This window comes from Megascapheus bottae, chromosome 29 (assembly GCF_031878675.1).
Source record: "Megascapheus bottae isolate mThoBot1 chromosome 29, mThoBot2.hap1, whole genome shotgun sequence".
Taxonomy (NCBI): Eukaryota; Metazoa; Chordata; class Mammalia; order Rodentia; family Geomyidae; genus Megascapheus; species Megascapheus bottae.
In genome coordinates this window covers 10,079,816-10,104,546 of record NC_143537.1, presented here as the reverse complement: position 1 = coordinate 10,104,546, position 24,731 = coordinate 10,079,816, and the positions used below count along the sequence as shown (strand labels likewise).

General features: G+C 40.5%; 1 protein-coding gene and 1 long non-coding RNA gene across 2 annotated transcripts in view; one reads left to right on the top strand and one right to left on the bottom strand.

The window, feature by feature from the left end:
* The window catches only part of LOC150044701 (ral guanine nucleotide dissociation stimulator-like), a 63,472-nt gene that overhangs the window by 1,514 nt on the left and 37,227 nt on the right, over positions 1-24,731 (top strand). The window contains exon 2 of the mRNA XM_090320986.1: positions 19,702-19,882. Within this exon, the coding sequence (XP_090177112.1) occupies positions 19,842-19,882 (41 nt within the window). The 5' untranslated portion in view covers positions 19,702-19,841. The remainder of the gene's footprint in view (positions 1-19,701; positions 19,883-24,731) is intronic.
* On the bottom strand, positions 7,416-22,851 carry LOC150044703 (uncharacterized). Its single transcript, XR_016533077.1, has 4 exons — positions 22,374-22,851; positions 18,632-18,740; positions 13,202-13,273; positions 7,416-7,493 (listed from the first exon to the last, which is right to left on the bottom strand). It is a non-coding gene; the product is annotated as an uncharacterized LOC150044703 (long non-coding RNA).

Genomic DNA, 24,731 nt, shown 5'->3' with positions numbered 1-24,731 from the left:
TACCAAGAGCATAGAAAATACCAAGTGGTCTTCAACAGATGCTCTCATTTTTCCTTTTTGATTTTTGGTGTATGTGTTGGTATTATAGCTTCAACTTAGTGCCTTGAGCTATTGCTTATTTTTCCTTCAAGGCAGGAACTCTAATACTTAAGAGCACCTCTACTTCCAGTTTTTTGCTATATTTTTGCCAGTCCTAGAGCTTGCACTCAGGTCTTGAGTGCTATCCTTGGGCTTTCTCAAGGTTAGAGCTCTACCACTTAGCCACAGCATCATTTCTGGGTTTTTTCTTCAACTCAAGGCTACCACCCTACCCTTGAGCCAAGTCCCACTTCCCGTTTTCTAGAGGTTAATTGGAGATAAGAGTCTCAGGTCCTTTTGTGCCCGGACTGGCTTTTGAACACTGATGCTCAGATCTCAGCCTCCTGAGTAGCTAGGATTACAGGCATGAGCCACCAAGCCTGGCCTGGCTTTTTTTAACTATATTTTATTGTAATTAATAGAAGGGTTACATTATATTCACCAGATATAAGGTGCATTACTTCACAAACATTGCTACTACCCCTTTTTCATGTTTTTGTCCCCATTTCCCTCTCCCCACCTACTCCCCTAATCTTTTCTCCCCTTCCCTTTCCTATTTCAAATAAACATATACAATATATCAGATAACAAGGTAAGATACTGTAACAATATGAGATTACCAAGAGCATCTGGTTTTTGTGTTAGTTTCTTATCCATCCCAGGAGAAGGCAAGGACCCCCTCTTTTTTTCAGCATTGAGAGCCAAGTATGTGTTATTAAGATAGGAATATTGAAACTTAGCAGAGCTTTATTCAGACATGGAAAGATGTCTAAAGTTAGAGCTGCCTGTTTGTAGATACAGAGTAAATAACATACATTCAGCAGGGAGTTGCCTGTAAGTGTCCACTATTCAAATTAAGCCAAGAGGCTGGTGGTATGGCTCAATCAGTGGAGTGCTTCCAGTGAACGAAAGTGTCAGCTATCCTAGATAATCTTGTAAAGAATTGCGTCATGCGGAAGATTCAGTTTCCCACATGTCAGTGTGTCATTCTGCCTGTTTGAAAATCTTTAAGGCTCAGAAAAGAATTGAAGCTCTCAGTTTAACCATCCTGCTGCCATTTTCATTTTTCTGAAAGGGATGATTACAGTTGCCTATAGTCCTAGCTGCTTAGAAGCCTGAGATGTGAGGATCATGGTTCCAGGCCAGTTAAGGTAGGAAAGTCCATGAGACTTATCTCCAATGAAACTGATAACGGTACACTCAAAGAATTGGTAAAGATAAATTTTGTCGTAAATACTGGATAAAACATGTTAGTATAGAAAGTGAGGACCAAATTATAATTTCGTGAGATCTTGAAGCGTATTTATTTCCAAGGAAGTCCAGTGAATTCGGTGTCATGGAATTTAGAAACTAGAAATTAATCCTCTATTTTCCAGCATTCAATGGTATTTACACTCTAGTCTAGATGTGGCTCAGTTGCACAGTACCATCATTAAGGGAACAAGTTAAGGGAGAAAACAAATCCCTGATTCCAAACCCCAGCCTTGGCATACACAAAAAAGAACAATGGAGGCCAGGAGTTTGTCCTAGTGGTAGAGGGCTTGCCTAGCATGCATGAAGACCTGTGTTCGATTCCTCAGTACCACATACATAGGAAAAAGCTTTACATTTGAATTGGCTCTTTCATCCCTTCTACTTATTTACTTAATTTTTTGTGTGCACTATGGCTTAACTCTGTGCCTCAGTGCTGTCCCACAGCTTTTTTGGAAGTTTATTGGAGATAAGGTACTCTTGTGATTGGGCTGGTTTGGAACTGGTAACCTCAGATCTCAGTCTAATGAGCAGCTAGGCATATAGGTGTGAGGCAGTACATATGGCTCCTTTTTCTCTTTTTCCTTCCTATATGTGTTTTGCTACTACATATCTTCAGTGATGTACCAACATACCATCAGATTCTTCAGAACTTTTCAACAGGAAATAGGGACAAAATTCAGTCCAAATACAATGGAAATGTTGGGCACAGGTGGCTCACAGCTATAATCCTAGCTACTGAGGATGCAGAGATACAAGAATCTCAGTTCAAAGCTAGCCGGAGTGTGAAAGTCTGAAAGTCTAGAACCTCCAATAAACACCAAGGAAAACAGAGAAAAAAAAAAAAAACCAGAAGTGGAGATATGGCTGAGATGGGATGGCACCAACCAAAAGAAAATCAAACCAACCAACCTGTCACTGAGTTGAAACCCCAATACCTGTAGGCCTAGAAACAGAGAGAGAGAGGGAGCCTAAAACCCCGATTTTATTTTACAGAGATCCAACCCAGAAAGATGGCCCTTAAATTCCTTATTTTCACTCTTTGGTATAGGAAACGGGCTTTGCTGATCCTGGGGTTGACTTGCAAAGAGCTGGACCACCACAGGAACAGCCCAGTAGAGGGCCAGGCATGTGGCCCATTAGTAGACTACTTTCCTGGCATGCCCGAAGCCCTGGGTTCAATTCCTTGGTACCTCATACACATAAAAAGGAGAAGTGATGCTGGGCCTTTAGCGGTAGAGCACTAGCCTTGAAAAACCCCAAGGACAGTGTCACTGCCCTGATTTAAAGCCCTTGGACAGGAAATAAATGAATAATGATTAGCCCAGTGCTGCACGCGCATGCGCGGGTCTCATACTGTTCAGCCCTGGGTCAGGATTGGCACGCATGCGCATGGGGCAGTTACTGCGCATGCGCACGAGAACCTAGTTACTGAGCCCCAACCGCCATGCGTGAAGGAAGCAGAGCCTCGGAGGCCACCGCGGCCTCTTCTGGCCTTGGCGCCAGGTTTCTCCGTTCCCCGTCTTCACGTGGCCCTGGGGACTCCAGAGCTTTGCCCTCGCTGGCTCTGCACCCGGGGCGGCGACCTGGTGCAGGTGGGGCCTCTTCCGCCCGGGCCTGGTGTGTGGGGCGGCGTGGGGCCGCGTGGGCGCCGCCCGAGGCCGCCCGGGAGCCGTCCCCGTGCCCGCTCTGAGGTGAGTGCACACGTCTTCTCCTCAAGAAAACCCACAGCACCGCCAGAGTCCACGTGCCCGTCAGGAGACTGGGTGAGCTCCCCGGGTCCTCACTGTGTCCCTGCACGTCTGGGTCCCCAGTGTCCACAAGGGATGCCAACCGCAAACAGAGCCCCAGCATCGGTGGAAGGCCAGACTGCGAGAGGATTCACGCCTGTTCTTAAACGTGTTTGGTCGTTGCGGGGCTTGAACTCATGCCCTGGGCACTCTGGGAGCATTTTTGCTCGAGGCTAGGGCTGCCACCACCTTGAACCATAGCTGCACTTTTGGTTTTTGTGTTGCTGTTTTTCTTTCTTTTCTTTTTTTTTTTTTGGTCAGTCCTGGCCCTTGAACTCAGGGCCTGAGCACTGTCCTTGGGCTTTCTCAATGGTAGAACCCTAACACTTGAGCCTAGCACCAGTTCTGTTTTTTTTTTTTTTTCTATGTATGTGGTACCAAGGAATGGAACCCGGTTCTTCATGCATGGGAGGCAAGCACTCTACCACTAGGCCAAACTCCCAGCCCCCTGTTTTTCTTTATGTTGTTGTTAATTGAGTCTCAAAGACTTTCCTGCCCAGTGTGGTTTCAAACCATGATCCTCACACCTGGGGTCTCTGCCTCCTGATTAACTAAGATTGCAGCAGTGAGGCTGACTCCTTTATTTCTTTTAATGAATTGAACATTTTAAGAACTCCAGGGCAGAAAATTTCCATTCGAGTATTTTAAGAATTCTCACTCCATTCCCCTTGTCTCCTGTATTGTCTTTTGGAAACCCTTTTCTTACAGTGGTGCTGCACCCAAACAAGGAAGATTGCTCAGTTTTGGGAACTGAGGATCCTACTGGAAAAGTAAGATTGTATGACACTGAAGCCAACAAGAACTGCTGATGAGTGCTTAGCCCATTAATTTTGAGTTAATAAACCTACTTGCACAACAGTATTATCTGCCAGACTTTTTAGAATAAGTCTGCCTGGAAGACTAAGGTTCAGAACTGAGAACTTGGGCCGGGAGTTTGGCCTAGTGGTAGAGTGCTTGCGTAGCATGCACAAAGACCCGGGTTCTATTCCTTGGTACCACATACTTAGAAAAAGCCAGAAGTGGTGCTGAGGCTCAAGTGGTAGAGTTATAGCCTTGAGAAAGTCCAAGGACCCGTGCTCAGGCCTGAGCTCAAGCCCAGGACTGGCAAAAAAAAAAAAAAAAAAAAGAACTGAGAACTTCGTTTTGGTGCTGATATGGAGCTTGAACTCAGAACTTTGCCATTAAGCTCTTTTGCATGTGGATAGTACTTTACCACTTGAGCCAAAGCTCATTTTTAACTTTGTTGTGGTTAACTAGAGATTGAAATTGCAGACTTTACCATATGGGCTAGCTTTGAATGGTGATCTTCAGGTCTCAAACTCTTAATTAGTTAGGATTACAGGCAGGAGTCACCTGCACCCCGCCAAAATTCATTAAAAAAATTTTTTTTTCAGAGAGAAACTGGGGAAAATTAAGGATGGGGGTAACATTGTCCCAAAGAGAAATGTAGGCATTAACTAGAGTGCTTACCTAGTAGGCAGGAAGCCCTGTGTTTGATTCTTCCTTAGCATGGACATAGAAAAAGCCAGAAGTGGTGCTGTGGCTCAGGTGGCAGACTGCCAGTCTTGAGCAAAAAGTGTGAAAGAATACTTACCAGGACCTGAATTCAAGCCGCAAGACTGGCAAAAAAGGAGAATAGAGTTCATATACATCTTCTCACTATTAAGATGCAGTTTAATTTGATTCAGATACTATTTTTACTCCTCTCATGTCCCTCTTCCTGTTTTGGTTTTTTTTTTGTAGTCCTTGCTCTTTATTTTTTTTTCTTTGATATTCTGGGTTACCATACATCCTTGCTGGATGGCCATGAACACTTGATTTCCTTCAACCATCAAAGAATGTGGATTAGTGTATGGCAAGAATGTTGCAGCTATTTCTATTTCTATTTTGGAAGGAAACCACTCACTAGCCTAAAGCCCTATGCTGTCTTCTTCCCTGTAAAGATTGGTTTTCAATTGTTGGTGGGTTTTTTGCTTTTTGCAGTTCGTTTAACCAGAACCCTTCATAGATGCTAGGCAAATACTCTAGTACTGACCTACAAATTTGTGGATGGATTTTTTTTATTTGTTGACTTAATGAACAGTTCCTTGTGCATACCTGTAAACATCTTTAAATTTTTATGTGTATTATGACAACTTGCTCACAGATGACAGTGTCTTTCTCCATTGCAGTTTTATTCTTTTTAGTTTTATAATTAAAGCATCAAATGGGTTGTTGAATGCCATCAGTGATAAAAATTTCTCCCTGGATTCCATCCAAAATAACACAGGTTTTTAGGGGGTTTTTTCCCAGTCCTTTGGCTTAAAGTTAGGGCCTAAGCACTGATGTTGGTCTTTCTCAAGGCTAGAGCTCTACCACTTGAGCCACAGCATCATTTTCAGCTCTTTCTGTGTATGTGGTACATCGCGATGAATTGCACTTGGATCTTCCTGCATGCTAGGCAAGCACTCTATCATTAATCCAAACTCTTGGCCCTGTAAATTCAGATTTTTTTTTAAAGAATAGTTTACTGTTGTGGTTTGATAGATACTCTGTATAAGCTAAAGCTAATTTCTTTCAGCTTTAGAATTTTCATAATCCATGTATTGGAAACCTTATTAAATGCTTTCATGTCTACATCTATTGAGATGAATATATGGGTTTTATTTTTTATTCTTTGTGTGGTAAATTACATTTTCTAAATTTTAACTATGTAAGTGAGGTTGCAGGTCAATGGCAGAATAACTCAGTTAGCATGTGTGAAGACATCTATTTTGTCTTCAGGAAGACACACAAATTTAAAAAAAGGAAAAGGAATAAATGTAAACTGCCTTTATTTCACTTTTATATATTCACTTTTGTTGAGAATTGTTTTTGCTTTTCTCTTTGTAAGTAAAATTATTCTAAATATATTCTCATTTTTCATGGGCTTTTAAAGCTAATTAGGAAGCATTTCTTCCTGTATAAAACTGCTAGAGCAGTCATGTAAGGGATGCATTGGGTGAGGATGTGTATTCCAATAATTCCAGCTACTAATGAGGTGAAAACAGGAGGATCACAAATTGGAAAAAAGCCTTGCTAAGCATGTTTCTCTCATAAACAAAGAAAAGATAAAGAATAGAAAAATCCCCCAAATCCCAACCAACCAAGGAAAAAAAGATAAAAAGACATCATGTAAAAGAAAAGGCTTCGATATTACTCAAGTAGCAAAAACTGGTTTGCAAGTGCCAAATCTGATGCCCAGCAATAGAGTAAAAAAGATTCTTTGATAAAATGACCAATCAAACTATCTTAAATTTTTGTTGCCAATCTTGGGGCTTGTATCAGGGTCTGAGTGGTTTCCTTGGGCTTTCTCAAAGCTAGAGTTCTACCACTTGAGCCACAGCATAATTTCCAGCATTTTTCTGTGTATGTGGTACTGATGAATTGACCCCAGGTCTTCATCCATGCTAGGCAACCACTCCTCCACTAGGCCAAACTTCTGGTCCCATCTTTTGTTTTGTTTTTGTGGGTCCTGGGCCTTGAACTCGTGGCCTGAGCTCTGTCCCTGAGCCCTTCACCTCCTACCCCTGGAGCAACAGCTCCACTTCCCATTTTCTAGTGATTAGTTGGAAATAAGAGTCTCACCTTCATTCATGCCCTGACTGGCTTTAAACTGAGATCCTCAGATCTCAGCCTCCTGAGTAACTAGGATTACTGCACCTGGCTCCATCCTATTGTTTTTTTTTTTTTGACATTTGGTCAGAATTTTTTCTTTTCCTTTTTTCTTTTTTTTCATTTGTTCTTTGTTTGGGGATATGGTTTTTCAATAACCTGGGTAAGTAAAAATTTTAATCCTTTTGTCTTTTAAGAGTTGAGATTGCAGGCAGATGTTATCATATATGACCTTTTGGAATTTTTAAAATAAATTATGCATCATAATGTGCTTTACACAAGTGTTTAAATGTAGTATACCAGTTCTCTATATGTTCCCTCATTCACCTACTGTTCATGTAACAGTTTGTAACCATTCTATATTTGTTGAGATAAAAAATCAGTATTGGTCTATTGCTATTAACTGAATTCCAACCTTTCTGTCTTTTGCCAGTTGTTCTACTACTTTCCTTTTCTTTTTTTTTTTTTTCTTGCCAGTCCTGGGCTTGGGCTCAGGGCCTGAGCACTGTCCTTGGACTTTCTCAAGGCTAGAGCTCTACCACTTGAGCCTCAGCACCACTTCCAGCTTTTTTCTATGTTTGTGGTACCGAGGAATTGAACCCGGGTCCTCGTGCATGCTAGGCAAGCACTCTACCACTAGGCCGAACTCCCGGCCCCCTACTTTCCTTTTCAGTTCCAGTATCCAACACTTTACAATTGCTTCTGTTTGTTGCCTTTCTTCATATTGTCTGCTTAGCTATACTATGAATGAGGAAAATCAAAAGTAGATTAAAAATGGCCATTTTCCTGCCATCAGGAAATATTGGGGTATGGGCCCAATAACTTATTTAGCTTACCATACTAGGATTTAGTGTAATTGGTAGCACTAAGAAATTTGAATTCTTAAGTCAGGTTTGAATCCTGTAATTCTAGAAATAAGAGGGATCAAACCTCTATTATTTACTCTATCAAAGTAACTCTTTTATGAGATATATTTCTATAGTATTGGTGGAATACTTGCTGTAGAAATTGGGATGGAGATGTGTCATATACATAGGGCTAGGGTTAGAGGTAACATTTTTTTTATAATAAATGTATGAGTTGATCATATCGGAATTGTGGGTATGATGCACAAATTCATAGAAAATTAAATGTTAAAAGTAGGGTTTTGATGACAAAATTACATGTATTTATTTCTGGTTTGATTGGATTATAGATTGGTCTTAAATAGTATTGTAATAGGGCATTTATTAAGATAATATTTATATATTCTGCTATGAAGAATAATGCTAAGGGTCCTGCTGCATATTCTACATTAAAACTTGAAACTAACTCAGACTCCCCTTCTGTAAGATCAAATGAAGCTTGGTTAGTTTCTGCTAGTGTTGAGATAAATCATATTATTGCTATTGGTCAAGCAGGGTAATAAGTCACAAGTATTCTTGAGATGTGGATAAGGATGTTATAGAGAAGATCCACTTATTAATATAACTGATATAAGAATAACAGCTAGGCTTACTTCATAGGAGATGGTTTAGGCTACAGCACAAAGAGCACCTATTAGGGCATATTTTGAGTTTGATGCTCATCCTGATCATATAATTGAGTAGATGGCTTTGCTTGATAAAGCTAAAATAAATAATAACCCTATATTTATATTGATTAGTGGCTGGGGTATGGGGAAAGGGATTCATAGATTAATGCTAATGATAGTGCTAAGATAGGTGCTATTAAGTAAAGTATTAAAGATGATGTAGCTGGTTGTGAGGGCAATAGTTTTTCTAATCATATATAATCTATTTGTGAGGTTGCAAATTTTTTATTAAAATTAAGTTTTTGTTGTAAGAAATTGATGTATGAATGTGGGAAAATAGCCTAGTGTAATTGAGAAATTAAATATATAATTATTAGGGTAGACTATAAAAGTCTATATATTGTGGTTAATTCTATGGCCACTATGATACCTACAATTGTGATTAGTATAGCTGTGATTTTAATTGTGGTAGGTGTATGGTTATGTTTTGTATATTTATTGGTTGAGTGTAATTGAATAAAATAAAGCCTGCAAAAATGCTTCCTAGTAGAAGACGTTTAATAGGATTAGTTAGTTTATTATTATTTTCATTTGTTATAATTATGTTAGTGAATCGTGGTGAGCTAGATATGACTAGATAGATTATTCGTGTGCTATAGGCTGCTGTTATAGAGGTTGCAATTAATGTTGTGATGAGGGCTCAAGAGTTTACATATGAAGTGTTTATAGATTCAATGATTAGGTCTTTAGAGTAAAATCCAGATAGGAATGGTATTCCAATTAGAGCTAAATTTCCAATTACTATAGCGGAAGTAGTAATAAGTATAGTTTTAGCAATTCTGCCTATTTTGCAGATAACTTGTCATTTAAATTGTGAATAATGGATCCTGCACATATGAATAATATAGCTTTAAAAAAGGTGTGAGTGCAGATATGTAGAAAGGATAGGTAAGACTGATTAATTCCGAAAGTGACTATTATTAAGCCCAGTTGGCAAGAAGTTGAGAATGCAATAATTTTCTTGATATCATTTTGGGTTAGGACACAGATAGCTGTGAATAGGGTGGTTATTGCTCCAATACATAAAATGATTGTTGTAATTGAAAGTTTATTTGATATCAGTGGGTGAAATTGAATTAGTAAAAAAAAAATACCTGCTACGACTATAGTGCTAGAGTGTAATAGGGCTGATATAGGAGTAGGTCCTTCTATGGCTGAGGGTAATCATGGATTAATCCAAATTGGGCTGATTTTCCAATAGCTGCTAGAATAAGTCCAATCAATGGAATGTTCGATGTTAGTTTAAGGGAAAAGATGTGTTGAAATTCTCAGGAATTGAAATTTTTATAGAAACATGCTATTGCAATTACGAATCCAATATCCCCAATATGATTGTAAGTAATGGCTTGTAGGGCTGCTGTATTAGCGTCTGTTCAACCATACCATCAACCAATAAGTAGGAATAATATGATTCCTACTCCTTCCCACCCAATAAATATTTGGAGTATGTTGTTAGCAGTAACTAGGATAAGTATAATAATTAAAATAGAGTTAAATAATTTGTAGATTGATTTATGTAAGGGTCATGTTGAATATATCAAGTGGAAAATTCCATAATAGACCAAGTGACAAATAGGGCTACTGGTATAAATATAATAGAGTAAAATCTGATTTAAAGCTTATTTTAAGGTTAGTTGTGTGGATTGTTATTCAGTGTCAATTTAAAATAATTTCTTTGTTGAGATTAATATATATGATTATTGGGATTATGCTTGTGATTAATGCTCATTTTACATTTGAGTTGTTACAGTAATTTTGATTTTGTTTATTCATGAGATTAACTAATATCTGTATTTATTATTTTACTAAAACCCCTAGTAAAGAAAAGACTATCAAATTTATTACTTTTGTTTGGATTTGCACCAAGTTTTTGGTTCCTAAGGCTAACGGATTTCTATTATTCTAAAAAAGTAAAAAAGCCATATTTTTAAATATGGGATGTAAAAGCAGTTCTTAGCATTACTTTTTTGGTAATTAAAAGAGTTTTAATCTTTATCTCTAGATTCACAATTTAGTATTTTTATAAACTGTAATTACAAAATGTGGGACCTAGAATTAATTCTGGTTTGAGTGTTAGTAGGGTGATGGGGGCTAGATGTAGAAAAATTAGTGAATGTTCTCAAGTATAAGATGGTTTTAAATTTTTTTTCATATATTTTTGTTGTAATTAATAGAAGGGTTACATGATATTTGCCAGATAGAAGGTGCATTAATTCACATACATTGATACCCTTCCACATGTCTTGGTCCCCATTACCCTCCCTCCTCCCCCCTCTTGGTTTTCCCCCCTTCCCTGTCCAATTTCAAGTAACCAAATACAAATGTATCCAATATATCAGATAACAAAGTGAGATATTGTGACAATATGAGATAACAAAGGAACAGCAAAAGAGATGAGAGATAACATAGCACCTTAAGGACAGCAATCATTCATTATATGGCTTTTGTTTCAATATCCTAGAGGTCCATTCAATTTATAAGGTGGTTTGGAAGTTTTCCTCCTGAGTTGAAATTAGTGTGTACAGAGTATAGGTTGCAGTAATTAATATATTTAGTCCTATTAATAAAGTGGTTGTGCTAGCTCATTTAAAAGTAGCAATAATGATAAATAATTCTCCGATTAAGTTAATAGTTGTTGGTAGAGCTAAGTTTGTTAGTGAAATAATGAATCATCATAAGGCTATAAAGGGGAGAATTGATGGAGGTCCCATGTTAATAGTATTGTTCAGCTGTGAATTTGTTCATAATTAGTGTTGGCTAAGCAGAATAAGGCTGATGATGTAAGTCCATCAGAGATTATTATAGCAGTAGCACCAATATAGTTTCAAGGGGTTTGGATTATGATGGCTAAAATAATTAAAGCTATGTGGCTGACTGATGAATAAGCGATTCAAGATTTTAAGTCAGTTTGTTGTAAACAGATTAAACTTGTTATTACCATACCTCATAATGATTGTAAAATAAATGGGTAGATAAGTTTGTCTGAGCTTGGTTCAATAAATAAGGATATTCATATTATACCATAGCTTCCTAATTTTAGGAGAATTGCAGCAAGTACTGTAGAACTGGCAATTGGGGCTTCAGTGTGGGCTTTGGGTAGTCATAGGTGTAACCCATATAGTGGTATTTTTACTGTGAATGCTATTATACATGCTAGTCAAAATAGCTTATCAGTTAACATAAATTTGCTTGTTTTGAATGTGTTGTAGTATAAAGATATTTAGTGTACCTATAATTTTGTATAAATAAACTAGTGCAATTAAAAGTGGAATAGATCCCAACAATAGAATAGAAAATATGATCCTGCTTTTAAATGTTCTAACTGGTTACCTCATAGTGTAATAATAATTAGAGTTGGAATAAAGGTTGATTCAAATAAAATATAAAATATAATCAGTTCTGTAGCAGAAAAAGTTATAATTAGAGTTTGTAGAAATGAGATATAGGGTTTTTTTTCAGATTAGAGGTTCTTTAGCTATATGATTTTGGCTTGCTATAAGTGGAGTGAGTCAGGAAGTGAGGATTAATAGGGGTATAGATAAAGGATCAGAGAAGAATATAGTGGAAAAATAGGTAGTAGAATAAGGTGTGATGAGGTTGGTGATTGAGATTATTGTCATTAGTATACTATGTACAGTTGAATTAATTCAGATTGATTTATTATCAGATAGCCAAGTTATTGGAATAATTATAGCTAGTGAAAAAATAATTTTAGCATTGCAGAAGATTTAAATTTTGTACATAATCTGAGCCGTAATATGTAGAGACTTTTACTAGAAGTGCAAGGCCAACTGCTGCTTCACATGCTCCTAATATCAAGTAGAATATTGGGAATATAAATGAGTGAGTATGGTGGTTGATTGATATAGAGGTGCTTATTATGAGATATAATGATAGCATTGTGCCTTCTAAACAGAGGAGAGAGGATATTAAATAGGAGCAAAAATTATCACTCCAATTAGAGAAGTGAAGAATGCAGTATAGAAGTTTGATATTATAGGAGACATTATGATGTTTATGAGTTGAATCATAATTTAATGAGCCAAAATCAATTGTTTTAAATTAAACTTATCATCATACTCATCTCATTCTAGACTTTTATTGATTCATATGCTAATCGTAAGGCTAGAATGGTAATTAGTCCTAGAGATAGTAGAAATGTTGAATTAATGTTTGTATATTGCAAAGCTCATGGGAGTGGTAGTAGAAGAGCAAGTTCTAGATCAAATAAGAGAAAAGTAATGGCTACGAGAAAGAATTTTATAGAAAAGGGAAGATGGGCAGATCCTATAGGATCAAATCCGCATTCATAAGGGGTTACTTTTTCAGAGTAAGTATGTGTTTGGGGAACTCAGAAAGAAATTAAGGTTAAGATAGTAGCAAGGCTGAAATTTAGTATTAATGTTAGTGCTATAGTAATTACTTTTTTGATTTATAACCAAATCTATTTGATTGGAAGTCAAATGTACTTGTTATACTAAAAAAGTTTGATACTCATCAATAGATTGATACATATAAGAACAGTCACACTACATCTACAAAATATCAATATCATGCGGTGGCTTCAAATCCAAAGTGATGAGTAGATGTAAAATGATACTTTGACGAAGCATTCAAATAATTAAGAACGCCATCCCAATTATAACATGAAGTCCATAGAAACCTGTAGCTATATAAAAAAATAGTAGAGCCATAAATATCATCAGAGATAGTAAATGGGGTTTCTAAACATTCTGATCCTTGAAGGATAGTAGACTCCTAGGAGAATAGTTACCTTCTACAAGGCTATAGTGGGCTCATGTAATTGATACTCTGGGTACTAATAGCACAGAAGTATTAAGTAAGGGTACATCGAGTGGATTAAGTGGTGTAATACCTGTTGGGGGTCAACATCCTCTAAGCTCTGGAGTTGGTGCAAGGCTGGAATGGTAAAAGGCTCAGAAGAAGCCTGCAAAAAAGAATACTTCTGAGATAATTAATAATACTATTCCATAACGTAGTCCTTTTTGTACGGCGGGTGTATGACCTTGGAATGTTCCTTCTCACATTTCATCTTGTTATCACTGATATATAGTTAAAATATTGGCAATAAAGCCAATTGATAAAGGGGTATTAGAACTGAAATGCTTATAACCTTATGTACTCAGAAAGTTGAGGTCCGAGGATCATGGTTCAAAGACAGCCTGAGCAAGAAAGTAGGAAACTTACCATAAACCCGGTGTTTAAAAAAGTCACTGAAAGATAGTTTACCCCTTTGTTTTGTATGAAGTCTTCCAATTCTGTGGTGCACATTATCCTTACTGAGACAAGGAGCCACAATTTACAGTGCTTAGCAGACATCATATTGGACAGAAGGGGTACAAAGATAAAGAAATATAAACAAAGTTCCTGGGATAATCTGTTTTGAGACTATACAAGAATAATCTAAGTTCTAGACTTCCCTTTGTCTAGATATTTGGCTGAAAGAATCAGGGAGAATGTTAAAATTTGACCTTTCTACCCCTAAGATGGGGCAATAATATCTGCCCATCACTATAACACAAATCTAGAAAGGATGTTCTAAGAGTGTAATCCTTGCTAACATAGACTTCTGCTGAACAGGAATAGAGAGTCTCCATCAATAATACGTGAGCTCAGAGAGAGAATTGACAAGTGGAATTACATCAAACTAAGAATTTTCTGCATGGCAGAGGACACCCTTAGCAATCTTAAAAGACAGCCTACAAATTGAGAGAAGGTTTTTGCAGTTATATATAAGTCAAAGACCTAGTATCTGAGCAGGGTGAGGTGGCTCATGCCTGTAATCCTAGCTACTCAGGAGGCTGAGATCTGAGGATGGCAGTTTGAAGCCAGGTTTTGGGGGCTATGGCTCAAGGGGTAGAGCTGTACCTTTCAGTTGAAGAGCTTAGGGACAGCGTCCAGGCCTAAAACTGAAGTAAAAAGAAAAAAACTCTAGTTTCCAGATTATACAGAAGAGTCAAGAAATTAAAGAGTCTAGTTAGTGAATGGGTAAACCAGCCAAGTAGAGACTTCTCAGAAATAAAAATGATCAGTATTAACATGAAAGAAATGTTCAACATCTCTAGCCATAAAGGAAATACAAATCAAAACAATACAGAAATTAGAATGCAAAATTGAAAAACAGAACAATCTCCACACTCATAAATATAAATTATTTGCTAAATTCTTTGTATATTCTTTACAAAAGAAGGTTCATGATCATGGTTTCACGTTTGATATTTTGTAGACAAGTCTTTGCATAGTAGAAAATTTGCTCCAGAGTTCTTTGCCGATCCTGGGGCCTAAACCCAGGGCCTAGGTCTGAGCTTATTTTCCCCCTCCATCATAGCACTCTAGTATTTGAGCCACAGCTCCACTTCTTGCTTGTTAATTGGAATGAAGAGTCTCAGACATTTCTGGCTTGGTTGCCTTTGAACAACAATTTTCCTGAGTACCTAGGATTAAGGCATGACCTACCAGTGCCTGCTGAGAGCTAGGTCAATGGTAAAAATGTAGTATTAAATTAGCAGAGACTAGGGCAAAAGCTCACTAAATAGGAACATTACTTGACTATTATTTTTCATGATGCCACTACTAGGACTTGATCTCAGGATCTTGGTGCTACCTTTGAGCTGTTTGCTCAAGACTGGTGCTGTACCGTTTGAGCCACAGCTCCACTTTGGGCTTTTTTCTTGTTTATTGGAACCCTAGAGTCTCATGACCTTTCTTTTGGGCCTAAGCATGCACCTCAACCCGCAGATTTCAGTCTCTTTGAGTAGCTAGCTACAGGCTTTAGCCATTGGTACCTGGCAGAATAAATATTTTAATATGGATAAAAAAAGATGCCGTGGTCTGGCACTGGAGAAAATGTGAGCTTGTAAAGCAAACTGTTCAAACTGATGTTTAAAATACAAACATTGTGTGGGGGCTGCTAACTCTCTGAGGGGAACTTCTTCTGTAAGGAAAGTATCTGAATAGCTAACTTAAGATCTCAGAGTAGATAGATTTCAAGCAGCATATTTATGTGTGTACTTCCAGGTTTTCTAGTCAGTCGGTTTAGCAATTCTGCAGTGACACAAAAGGCAGACAACCTGCAAAGACAACTATAGTAACAAAACCAACATCCCAGATTCTAGCTTTGGGTTACATTCTTCCCACATTGGCTCTGAAAAGACCCCTAGCACTCTCAGCTAAGGGGAGTGAACATAGTCTCTGAACTGGTGGTTCCAGGCCTGGCACTCAGGGCTGGCAGGGCTCTCATGGTGTATTTGCTTAGCTGCTCGGATGTGGGATTTGAACTTGGTCTGGGATATGAAGGGAGAAGGCTGAAGTAGAGTGCTGAGGACTGAACTCAGAAGGTGGAAATCCAGGTTAAGGTGGACTGAGCACAGTGACTCTGGATTAGGGTGGGCACTGTAAGACCAGCCTGTGAGCTGGGGCCTTCATGTTAGGGACTGGAACATAGCAAGTCTAGAATTTGGGCTCCATGTCCTGGGCCTCTTCTTGGCATGTGGCTTGGGGACACCGGCAGAAGTCCTGCTGATGGTATCCTCTGGGTCCCTGTCCAGAAAAAGTCCAGGAGCAGACCATGTGATTAGTCACCAGCTGATCTGGGCACTGGTTAAAGGGGGCCAGGAGATCCTAGTGGATAAGGAAAAGAAGGTCCATGGTGACCATTAAGACTGGTGTAGGCTCCAGCACAATATCAGTGTCACCTGGGGTACCTGCAGGGCACATTGTGGCCAGAACTACTGGGGAGTTGAGAGCCTAGTGTAGATAACACTTCAGGAGAGTTTTCAAGGCAGGGTGGTAGCCCAGGTTAGTCCAGTGAAGGGTCTGGGGATTATACGTGGTGACAGGCAGAGGAGGAAGAGGTCTGATGATGTGGGGGACTTGGCTGAGTGGGTCAGGAGTCATCTTTGAAGGGGAACCATTCCCTCCTGGGACTGGACCTTGTTGGGAGCCAGAATGGAATCAAACTGTACTTTGATTTGCAGCATTTATTTGTAAATAGGCTTCCTTTGCATAACCCAATTGATCTTCGGTGTTTTTATAGGTTCCCTCTCCTAACAACTGATCAAAAGTGTAAGGCAGGTTCTTAGACCTATTTGTTTCAATTTTAGCCCGACACTGTGCCGTGAACTCTGTCTCCCATAATAAGTACTCTCCTGCACTAAGGCATGCTCTGGCAAGCCGCTTCCAGTCATTTGGGCATGCAATACCAGCACACGCGGCCTCCAATATTACTTGAGTAAAAGGGGCAGTTGGCCCATATTGGGAGCAGGCACTTTTTAAATCCTGTAATAGTTTAACAGGAAAAGGTTGATGGTATACTTGTTCATCATGATCAACTAAACTAGGGAAGCTGTTTGGTGAAAACATTCATTTGAGCTCATGTTTTTTGTGTTAAGTGTATCTGATTGAGTCCAATTTTCTTGCTGTATGTCAATGTCTGATTATTTAAAAGTCTCCGCTTCTCTGTCTTGTTCGTGTTACATATTTTTCCTTGTCCAGTTTTGTCTTTAAAATTGGTACCATTTCTAAGTATGGATCCTTATGGCTTTTCTGTGCGTACTCAAGCACACATCCTTGTTATTTATTTGAACATTTCTGGGCCTAGCATGGCAGCTCCCCCATGTCTGCAGTTGTAACAAGCCCTGGAAAAATAAATTCCAGCTAAGTTGCCTTGCAAAAAGTTTTGTTTTGAACCTGGTTCTCACCTGCAAGAGTAAAATTGGCAAAGCTCTCTTGACACAAACTTCCGGAAAATGAATGGCCAATATTAATTTTGCGCGCTTTAAGATCTTTGAGTATGAATGTGTGTGAATGAGTGAGTGAACATGTTCAAGGTTAAATTACCAGCATGCTGTATAAAACAATGAATAAATTCATACTTAAACACAAAGGCAATTGGGTAAATCTAAGCTTAAAACTTCAAGAAAAATATTAGGTTTGAATGTTTTACAATGTCTCAAAGGATTATTAAGTTGTCTTAAAGAAAAACTGGTAAATATTTTTCTAGATCCTGAAATCTGCATTTTATTGCAAGGCATACAGCTGTTTACATTGTAAACATTGTATCCTGTTTAGCCCAGAGGTGTTAGGGAATTTGGGATTTATTACTATAAGTTAAAGTTTGGAAACATGTATTAGAGATTTAAATGTAAAATTGTTCATTAACATCAGAAACTTTGCCTGTCTGTCTTTTCTTGCAAACTGACACTAGAAATCGAATGGTAAAATGTGGATAATGTGATTAGTATTTTAAAGGAATGTTTAAAGGTTTATCTCCATGCAATTGGGTGTATTTTAAAAAAGGAAGGAAACTAAGTCCAGACTTTTGGTGCACTGATGTCTATAGTTCTTGCATTAGGGAAAACTGTTATTTGAGTTTAAACTGTTGTTGGAGTTCTAGACAGTAATCTAAACTGCAACAACAACAAAAAAAAAAAAGGCCCTGAAATATCTTCCCTCACTAGCAGCCTGAGCCAGGTTTAATTGCGATGCACTGTGCCTGGTTGTAGTGTCTGTTAAAAGGGACTTGTTGCTAGGGCCTTTAGGCTTGCCTAAAGGTTGAAAAAGGGATTGGGGCCATAAGGCTGCAGCCGGAGGCGGTGGGTGTGAGGGGTAAGGTTTAGAATCAGGCACCATAGTGGCCTGAGGGTCATATTTCTTTCCTACTTCTGGGGGGGCTCTCTGCTCTATCCCCATTTTCGATAGAAGATGTAGGATTTCTTCTAACTTCTTCTCCATCGTAGCTATCCGGTCCTCCATTGGCTCATCATAACTTTCCTCCTTGATATTCAAATCTGAATTCTGATACTCAATATCTACTGGTTGTTGTTCCCTTTTCAAGATCTCACTTAGACTCTCTTGGGCTGCGGTATATGGCTCAGCCTCAGATTTTTCAGAAGGGTCCTTTAATTCATAAATTTCCCTTAATTCAAGATTAAGTTCAGCATTCTCATGTTGAGGATTTATGCATTCACTTACTAAATTCTATACATTAATAGCCTCTACTGGGGTCTTTTCGGGGCCATATACATTATAATAATCTTGAATTCCTTTTCCTATCCGCTGCCAGGTTTTTTGGAATTTCTCCTCTATAAACCTCAGGCATGCCTCCTCGACAAACTGTAGGAAGCTCTGAAGCACCCCTTTTTCCACCCACGTTCCGTGGGCTTCAAGTAGGCCTGTTAAAATCGGTACATATGACCTATGGCTATGAGTTTGACCCATAATTTTTACTCCTGACTATACACTCTCTTAAGATCCTCTCTTAATAGTCCTACGATGTGTTACTCACCACAGCGGGGTCCTCCACCGTAGTCCCAGATTTTCATGGTCCCTGTTCGGGCGCCAGTTGCCGGGGCCTACCGGCAGCAAATTGGGGTTCCTGAAATAGGGGGCAGGGACTGGAAAAAATAGAAGAGAGACAAACACATCGGGTCTGGGAGGTCTGCAGCCCAGGCAAAAACTGCAGCCTCGTTTATTTCCAAACTCAAGGCTTATATCCCTTCTTGAAACCAGGGCACTGCCAGGTGTTACATCCAGATGGTAAATCAGGGAACTGTTGGGGGTTACATTCATATGATAAATCTCAGATCAATTGAACAGAACAAGGCCAAAAACAATAAGACAATAAAGCAATTATCTGCTGCAAATCAAAGTACAGTTTGATTCCATTCTGGCTCCCAACACCTTGGAAGTTCCAGGTGACAGAGTTAATAAGTGGTACAAGTAGGATCTCAGTATTGGCCTGTCAGTTTGCAATTCAAGCTTTTATTTTGGTACTGCTCCTGGCTCTTGATCTCTGGGAGAGACTCAGCACTGTTCCTGTGCTTTTTCCTTGAAGGATAGCACTCTACCACTTAAGCCATAGGTCAATGTCTAGCTTTTTGGTGTTTATTGGAGAAAAGTCTCATGATGCCAGATATTAGTGGCTCATGCATGTAATTCTAACTATTCAAGAGGTTCTGAATAGATTCCTAGGATCTGAGGAATGTGTTTCAAAGCCAGCCCAGCAGAAAGGTCTGTGAGACACTCATCTCTAATGAACTCCTCAGCAAAAGCTGAAAGTGGTGCTGTGGCTCAAGTTGTCATTTGCTAGCTTTGAGCAGAAGAGGCTTAGCTACCGTGCACAGACCCTGTATTCAAGCACCAGCACCAGCACAAACAAAACAAACAGAAAAAGAAAGAGCAAAAAGAAAAACCAGTCTCATGGACCTTCTTGTGCAATCACTATCTTTGAACTTTGATCCTCAGATCTTGGCCTCCTTAGTGCCTAGGATTGCAGATGTGAGACACAAGTGCATGACTAGCTCTAATTGTTAAATTGTATACAAACCATCTAAAAATAAATATGTTGTTCCCTAGAATTCTACCTTCTGCTACCATATTTTTGGGAAGGATAAAAAGAGGCTGTCGAAGCAATCAGCATCAAGGCTGCCTCTTACAGAGATTCTGCCTCTTACAGAGATTCTGCCTCATGTCTCCTTGACCCTGGGCAATCCTCTATGCAGACCTCTAGACTTCATCTCATCCTGGCCTTAACCAGGTAAGCATGTGGGCCCCTGGGCATCATCCTGGTCTATTATCCCTGGCCGACTTGCACATGAATGCTGGTTTGACTGATCCCCAGAGGTGTGCATCAGAATGGACATCGACTTGCACATGAATGCTGGTTTGACTGATCCCCAGAGGTGTGCATCAGAATGGACATCCAGTAAGTAGTAAGTGTTTCATCGGAGAGTTTGTTCAGGCTGTATGGATTCTTTAATTTTGTGTGGAGAGTAATGTGGCCCACTGACTGTCCAATTATCTCTCTTCAGAGACATCTTGCTCTCTCCTAAAGACATCAGTGCCTGTACAGTACATTCCAGGTGGTCCCCTGCCTGGCAACCCCTTCTGACTAGTGGGAGATCTGCTTGTCTTGTTCTTTAATAAAACTTGGTCACTTCTCCCACTGTATTCACAGATTCATTCTTCTAAAACCATAGAAAAAAAGGAACTGACTCAAATATCGCAGTTTTTCATTTTCATTTTTGTAAGAATCCTACACATTTCAAGTACTACTGGAGAAAGCCAAGAAGTCATTCCCCACCACCATCAAAGTGCCATTCTAAGCCATGCACTGGTGGCTTATGCTTGTAATCCCAACTATTCACCAAGCTGAGATCTGAGGTTCATGGTTCATATCCAGCCAGAGCAAGAAAATCTGTGAGACTCCTATCTCTAACTAACCACCAGAAAACAAGGAGTGGAGTATTACCCTTGAACAAATAGCTAATTGACAACACCCAGACCCTGAGTTTAAGCCCCAGGACACGTGCACACACAGAGGAAAGTGGAGAGGTGGATGGAGCCTGTGGGCACCAGAACATCCACAGGCATGTTGGGAACCAATCAAACCAGGTAAATCACTTGCCCCTTTTGGAATACTTAGAAATTTAGTTTCTAGCCTTTAAGTCAGAGTGACTGTTCCACTGAAATTTGGACTCTGGACAGTGTGTCAGAGTCAGGATGAGTTCTTTCCTTCCTCTTCCAATTCTTCAAGGATCTGGTCCATTGTAGCTTGTGGGAACTTGTTGAAAGGTCTTACTTAGCTTGGGGTGATTTCTATTTCAAAAGCACACTGGTTTCTAAGTTGCATTTGATGTTTAGGAAGTGTCAGACTTGATTTTGACCAGGTGACTTTTGAAGACAGCCAGCTCAGCTGGACCTGTGTGGTCACTGAACTGCAGCCTGTCCTTTGCCTCTAAGGACTTTTGGTCAGCTCAGGGGGAGAAATGGCCATACTTCTGGCCATTCCATGATGCTGCAGCGACCTCTGCTGGCTATCCAAGAGCTACAGGCACTCTTGTCTAGTCCAAATGATAGAGTAGTGCAAAAAAGCAAGAAATCTAAACAAGTTGGTCACTGATCTTAGTTCCCAGAAGGTTGTATCCACAGGATTGTGATGCAAAGCCAAACTCTAGAGGAAAATACATGACACTTCTATCTCCAATTACACAGACACACACCCCAGAGTTGTGCTGTGGATTGAGTGGTAGAGGACAAGCCCTAAGTAAAAATGCTCAGAGACAGCATCCATGCCCTGAGTTCAAGAACCAGGACCAACCCCTTCCACCTCCACTGAAAAGCCCCACAAAGCACAGTCAAAATCCAATCCCTAGCACCAATCTCCCACAGACAAAGGTTCAAATAAAAATCAATCTGAATGAGCCTTTGTTATTATAAAACAACATATATATATATATATATATATATATATAGAGAGAGAGAGAGAGAGAGAGAGAGAGAGAGAGAGAGAGAGTTTTTGAAATAGAGTCTCTAGGTTTCAACTTGAGAACCTCAAGTTTCACACTTGATGCCTCTTTCTAGGCAGAGAATCTGGCACTTGAGCCCCCTCCTCTAGCCCTTGTCCTTCATCAGTTTCAATTTATCAACCAGTAACTGGATTATACACCAGGAACCTTAATGGAAAGTGTTTTCTTTTACATCATATATAGTAGTGACTCCTACTGGAAGTGAATATGGACCAGAAGTTGCCCATATTTTCACCATAAAGGGAAGTAGGAGAGAATGTGGAGAGGCCTTGTGACCCAGTGACCCCACCACAGAATACTACATAAAAAGGAAGGTTGTGCAAGCAAATGAGAGAAACACACAAAAGCAAAGAACGGGTTTTTCTTCTTTCAGTCCGTGGGATGGAACTCAGGGCCTGAGCACTGTGCTTGGGCTTTTTCAAGGCTAGAGCTCTACCATTTGACCTACATCACTACTTCTGGCTTTTTCTGTGTATGTGGTACCCAGGAATTGAACCCAGGTCTTTGTGCATGCTAGACAAGCACTCTACCAGTAGGCCACACTCCAAGCCCATATTTTGAGTTTGTTTTTAAATAAAATATTGCAACAAACATGACAAACCAGAGTGTTTTTTAAACTTGATGCCACTGTGGTAGCTTTTGCCACACCCCAGGTGTGCAAGGACTTCATTGTGATCCACTGATGTTTCAAAGATTGTTGGAGAAAGGTCCAGGACTTACCCACAGGAAGGCTGAGGTCCTTGTGCCTGGAGCACAGGGACAATGTCCTTGCAGGAGGCAGTCCAAGGTCCCTGAGCACCATCCTCATGCTTCCTGAAATGTTGCCATGAGGATGTCCATAGCCGCCCACCTGAAGTCCTTGACAACAGTCCTAAGAACTAGAACCCCAAGACTCTACACCTGGCCATGACGGGTCCATTCCTCCCTCATGGTACTGGGCCTGGGAATGATTGGTTCATTCCTCTGTGATGTCACTAGGCCTTCCTGTGACTGGCCCATTTCCTCACTAACCTCATATGCCTTTGTGAGGTCCCTGCAGGGATCACAGAAGGCAGTTCGGTGCTCTCCTTTTTTTTTTTTTAAGCCAGATATGGCCTTGAACTCAGGACCTGAGCATTGTACTTGGACACTTTTGCTCAAGGCTAGCACTCTACCACTGAGACACAGCTCCACTTCTGACTTTTTCTGAGCATGTGGCACTGAGAACAGAATCCCTCAGAGGATCTTGTTCTTCCCTTTGAGCAGCCACAGCATGATGGCAGAGCCTCTCTCTCCAGAAGAAAATTGGGCAGGAAGGAGGTGAGGAGCAGGATAATGGTTGCTTTGCGGAGATTGTGCTTCCATGTCCAGGCACAGTAACAGGCAGTTCCGGGGATGGCAGTGGACAGCCCTGAAAGACACCAAACAGGCTTCAGCTGCCTTCACTGCCCAGGCCTGGGCGCTGTCCTTGGTGCTGCCGACGCCATGGGGCCCTAGCGCCTTACCTTCTGCCCCAGGGAAGCAGCCGGCTTCTCTCCCAGGCCACGAGGGACGGGTCGGGACTGCAGACCCCGCGGTCATGCGTGTCACTTCCCGGGCCTGTCCGCGAGTCCTCTTCCAGAAGGCCGCGGGGCGATCGAGCCTCAAAGTCCTTTCTTTAAAAAAAAAAAATTGTAGACATAACTCCTTTGGTCTCATCTCTGCGGCTTTAAGATGGAGAGTGGGGGTACGGGGAGGGGGAGGGAAGGGGGCGGGGCGAAGCCAGGACAGCGACGCGCAGGCGGGGCCCAGTGGACTCCATGGCTGGTCCCCCCGCCCCCCCGCCCCCACGGGGCGGGGCCCTGGCTCGGGCCCAGCTCCAGGGCTATAAAGGGGCTGCTGCACCAGCAGTGGCAGCCCCATCCACCCTGAGGCCTCCCAGATGAGCTAACTGGCTGGGCCCGCTGGGCAAGCTGGGCAACCCGTCCGCCTACCGGCGGGTGAAAAATCCCACTGGAGCTTCAGCCGGGTGAGCGGGTCCTTGGGAAGGGGAATTTGAAATCTGCCAGAGGAAAAGTCCAGGGAACCATGGCTTATGGTAGTGTGAGAACAGTTGCTTCCTCCTCTTTCAGTTTAGTACTTATTAACTGAAGCGATTGATAGGGCGTCTGAATTCACTAGAATTAAAAAGTTGCCAAACAGATTCCTTGAATCCACGTTGGTCATTTTCATTTCAAACGGGCTGTAGTTCCCTTCCTTCCTTCCTTCCTTCCTTCCTTCCTTCCTTCCTTCCTTTCTTTCTTTCTTTTTCTTTCTTTCTTTCTTTCTTTCTTTCTTTCTTTCTTTCTTTCTTTCTTTCTTTTTCTTTCTGGTGTGAGCTCTCTTGGCCCCTCAAAGCAGCATTTTTAGAAAGAAGGGGTTAGTCCGGGGAGCTTTAGTTTGTGACTGTGTAAGTGTGGCATTGCAGGCTGGGGTTAGGAAGATGGACAGACACACAGCGAGAGAAGAGATGACTTGTGAATATTGCAAAAACCAGGGTTGTCTGCTTCACCTGGGCAAATAAAGAGAAGGCAAGCTTCCTGGCTCTGAACAGTGGTGGATTTGGAGCTGGAGCTGAGCAGGGGAGCGCAGTTTGCATGTTACATGCTAACTATGCAGCATTTGTGTCTCGGTTGTGTATGACTTTCTGCTTTTATTAAAACATATAGAACCCCGTAGCAGTGTCTTGTTGCGCATTCTGCAATGAAAGCACGTAGTTATGGGCAGGATTCAGTTGTGACTTCTCTTTTGGGTTTTGGCAGTGAGACGACTCTGCAGAGAGACATTTACAAGGAAACACATGTCTAATTTCACAATTAGCCTGTTTTGCTTTGTATCTAAACTAGCTCAAAAATTGGTATGCTTCCACCAGAGTACAGAAGTAATGGAGCATTGCCTGCAAAAAAAAAATAACAGCCAATTACTTAGTTTCTATCTAGTGCTTACAGTTAAAATTGTGAAGTCTGTCTCATCTGAGCTATTCATTGTTCAGTATAGGTCCTGCAAAATATTGCAGGGAATTTAAACAATCACTTTATTAAAGGGAAATGTTCTCATGGTTAAAAGAAACAATGGCTTCAT